The sequence below is a fragment of the Rhagoletis zephyria genome, unplaced genomic scaffold (genome assembly GCF_001687245.7).
Source record: "Rhagoletis zephyria isolate East Lansing unplaced genomic scaffold, Rhagoletis_zephyria_1.1 Rzeph_scaffold_00809, whole genome shotgun sequence".
In the NCBI taxonomy this organism is placed as follows: Eukaryota; Metazoa; Arthropoda; class Insecta; order Diptera; family Tephritidae; genus Rhagoletis; species Rhagoletis zephyria.
In genome coordinates, this window is record NW_016157893.1 from 164077 (window position 1) to 168482 (window position 4406).

At 35.5% G+C, this 4406-nt stretch overlaps 1 protein-coding gene across 2 annotated transcripts in view; it reads right to left on the reverse strand.

Moving 5' to 3' along the window:
- Positions 1–4406, reverse strand: part of LOC108361650 (ecto-NOX disulfide-thiol exchanger 2) — a 15278-nt gene that overhangs the window by 5850 nt on the left and 5022 nt on the right. For both annotated transcript variants that reach the window (XM_017614329.1, XM_017614328.1), the window contains exons 4-6: positions 3304–3410; positions 1162–1272; positions 216–1022 (exon numbers count right to left, since the gene is read on the reverse strand). In XM_017614329.1, the coding sequence (XP_017469818.1) occupies positions 216–1022; positions 1162–1272; positions 3304–3410 (1025 nt within the window). The remainder of the gene's footprint in view (positions 1–215; positions 1023–1161; positions 1273–3303; positions 3411–4406) is intronic.

Genomic DNA, 4406 nt, shown 5'->3' on the forward strand with positions numbered 1-4406 from the left:
CGCTTAATCGATTTCTCTTTTCATTCTGATCATTTATGTATACATTTGTCTATATCTATCTCGATTCGTTTTGCCTGTTACAAACAACCGTTATGTGAACAAAGTTATAATACCCTTGTGCACAAGTGCGCTCGGGTATAAAAAACATTTTTCAACTACTTTCGTGGAACCACGATTACAAATTACTGTAATTACAAATTCGCACACTCAAATACCTCAATTTCTTTAGAATCCTCCATTAATTTTGTTTCTACTGGCACTGTGCTCTCTTTCTCTTCACCATTTTCCAAATTGTTGTTATCACCATCACTTTTAGCACATTGCTGCAGCTCTTCATTCTCCTCAATTTTATCCGCTTGAACGTTCTGCGTGCTATTACTTTTCTGCGCTTGCCTCTCATCTATGTCATTCCACTTGCTACCTTCGGCAGTTTTCTCATCCTCATCAGTTTCATGTATCTCCACAACATCATTCTGATCTTCAATAATATTCACTTCATCATCAATATCGATCACTTGTATGTGTTTTGACTGCTGTTGCGTCAAATTTCTTGAACTTTTGTGCACACCATTTGCATTTTCGGGGCGCTCCTTGCCGGTGTGCTTTGATTTGTTTGACATTTCTTCACTTATTTCCACCTCTTCCACATCATCATCATCATTATCATCGTCTTCGTCATCAGCATCCGCTGCTTCGTTAGTTATTATTTCGCTTGTTTCAGAGTTAACTGACGCTGTTTCTCGATCTCTGCGCTTGTTGGCAGTTTCTTTGATCCGAGTTTTTAACAGCAGCTGCTTTACGCCAGCCTCCTTGAGTTTACGCTCCAACTGAACGATTGTTTTGGTATCTTTTTGCTCGCGCATTTTCGTTTGCAACAGTTGTGTCTGCATATTGCGTATGGTTTCCTGCAGCACTTTGATCTGCTTATCACGATAATCATTATCGTATTTGATATCAGTGCGTACGTGTGACATTTCACTGCGTAAAGCTTCCAACTGACAGCGTAATGAGTCGTTCTCCTCCTGAAAAGGGAATACGAAGCCCAGATAGTTGTATTAAGAAATTGAATTTATAGTAGAGGAATTAGGTCGATCTTGGGTCGATTTTGCAGCTATGTACAAAGGCGCCAAAGTGCGGAGAGCTACACTATTTCCTCCTCACCTTCAAACTCTCAGCATCGTAACGCGTACGCTTGGCGCTGCTACCCTGGTAGTTGCGATCATCATCGGACATTTCCATTTCATCATCCTCAATTTGTACGGAGCGTAGTTCCTGTATTAGTAGCATCAGTAGGGTAATTAGCAAACTTTTATTTTCGTACATTTGTACAGCTTATAACTAGCGAGTTAAAAATTTGTATTTTTTGAGTTCTAAAATGAAATTTAATTCGCAAAAATCCTAAACTTGGAATAGCAATTTGTTCCGTTTAGTCATATGGTCTCAGAGCAGCTACGGTCTTCCAGCAGTTTTTTTTTTTTGTACTTACCTCGGCATTTGAACTTTTTGAAAACGTTTTACGTTTAAAGAAAAATTTTTTAATATCGGTTTTACGTCTTAATTGGGTTGATATTTTAACTTAATCCTTTTTTTAATGTAATAAATATTAATTTTGCAGCGAGAAAGTAACAAATTACCAGTTAACATTTTTTATGACACCCAATTTTAAGCGAATAAACGAAAAGTAAATGTTTTTAATAAATACATACATATGTATACAGATGTACATATCTAATAAGTGAAGCATTTAACAATAGCAAGCGGTGATAAAATAAATAAAACACCATTGCGCGGCTAGGTACACTGTTAACGGCATTTACAAGAGTTTAAGAAACATTTAGGAGAGCATGGAGTATTGAGGTTATCTACGAATTGAAATTGTTTAAGAGTCAAGTTTTTTCTTTTTTTTATACAATGAATTTAAAAAATTATTGTTAACAATTCTTATTGAATTAGCAGAAAAGATGTATAAACCAGTTCTTCAGCAAAGTGATAGGAAAGAGAAAAATATACATACATACATACATATATGTGTATGTCTGCTATTAAAATTAAAAAAATGCGGAAAAGCATGCAAGAGTGTATTTTTCTTTCAAAAGTCTAACCAATATCGTGTGGTCTCTTCAAGTACTGTAGTTGTTTGTCGAATACCCAAAAAAAATTTCCAGTAAGGGGGGATTTATCTGTTTGCTGCGTTAATATTAGCCTAACGGTCGTGGGTACTTTTAAGACCTAAGCAAAACAAAACACTTGGGAGAAACAAAGGGGAAAGAAAACAACACCCACTGCAGGTATGGAACCCCACTCAATCGTAAACCTTTTCGTGCGGCAATACAATAGGAAGCAGCAACACAAGCGCTCATGCTACATAGGAAAATTAAATTCAAACAAGGCAACCTTGTCGGACACCTTGAAATCTTAAGAAGGACCTCAACAAGTGGGCAATATCCTGCACTGGTCGGTCAATCTGCGCTCATGCTAAGTAGTAAAAATCTAAACACAGAACGTTAGACAAAAATATGCAAGCTAGGTTGTTTACAAGTTTTGACATGGGGAAGAAAAGACACCTGCCAAAGCAGCTAAGACAGAGAGAATGTAAATGAAGAGACAGGATTTGAACCGACAATACCAGTAAAGTTAAAAAATAGGCATCTAAAACTGGCTAGATACATTCTTTTTTTATGAACTTGCAAAATACATGTACTTGGCCTTGCAAGAGTATCTAGATTTGCGAGTTTGCAGTTTAGTTTCAAAAAGTATAATTGCCCGATATAGTAACCGTTCTTGTACCTGCGGGAGAGTGGATGACTCAATGTATTCTAGTAGCCCATGTAAAGAGTTATCGGTTAATAAAAGGATCCTATATAGACAGATTTCTCCGATTGCCGCAATAGGAATGTTAGGAGTCATTATGGATAATTCGAAAAGCTTGGCTGTCGGTACCAATAACCTAGCAATCGCCAAAGACATACATATTTAGATAATGCAGGTATAAATCAAATTGATATAGGAACAAAATGTTAATATTATAGCAAAACGCAACACTTAAAATTTGTTAGATTGCACCAAAACAGAAATTAGTAAAATACAGTGAATAAAAACATAATTTAAGTATTAATACGGTGACACCAAGCAACAGTATAAGTATATTTATAGCTATGGAAGTACAAATACATATAATACTATATTTATTTACAAGCACATATATACATACAAATATAAAATACATACAGATGTAAGTATAATGCAAAAGTAATGAAATTGTTTTCTTTTTAATTGCTTTTTTAAGCTTTAATTTGTACGTACCAATGCCAGCTTCTTCCATTGATCGATGTTTTTTCTTTGGGCTTTGGTGAAATGGTCCCAAACCTTCTTGTGACTAGCAGCACTGAACACTTTTTCAATCTGAGTGACTGAATATGCAATTATAATAATAACAATAATAAAGAGGGGAGAGGGTTGGTTGATTGCTTTGTTGTTTGGTAACTACATATGTTTTGTATGCTTGTACGTGAACTATAATTTGCTTTTGTATGTACTTTTTTCTATATTATTTTTTTAGTTTTTTTTTTAATAATTCTGTAACTAAAAAAAATTATAAGAAAAATAGATTTCTGCGATTTTTAATTAAAGCAATTTGTGTTATGAGAATAGGTAAATGTATTTTTGAAAAAAAAAACTTAAAATGATAAAGACGGAGTACATACATATAAGAAAGCTATATAGACGCACATATTTTTTCGCTATTTTTTATTTACTGCTTTTCGCTTTTGTTTACCAATAAACTTTGATCCGCTCTATTTAAGTTCCTTACTTCCTTGCACTTGTGGCAATTGTTGTTGGCTTAGCCTTAGTTTAATTCTGATTTACCTGTCGCAAGTACTTTTACAAACCTTTTTGCGCTTTTTTGTTTCCTTTTTGGAAAACTATGAGTCCGAAATTAAAGTTGACTTTTTCACATACGTACATATGTAAGTGCGCTGTGTCGCCTAGTGACTTACAAAATTGCAAGGCAAAATTATTTTGAGAGAAATAGTAGAAAGGCATTGCGTTTCCGGGTAAGAATTTATGAGTTACACATTACAAATATAAAGAAAAACTTCAAATTTCTTATTCGCAATATCTGTCCCCGTCAGAGATGAAACTATGCATTTTTGATAAGTTATTGTTGTTGTTGTTGTTGTAGCGGCACTACTAAGCCCCGCCTGTTTCGGGTCAACTTTTAATCATTATCGTCAAGCTCAACTAACGGTAGGCCCAGGAAACGAGCTGTTTCGATGGGGTCGGACCAAAGGGAGAGGGGTGTTAGTTGAGTCGGATTGAGCTGGCATGTGAAGAGGTGGTTGGTGTCGTGGGGGGAGTCTCCACATGCCGGGCACTCATTTGGGATGTTTGGGTCGAGTCTGGAC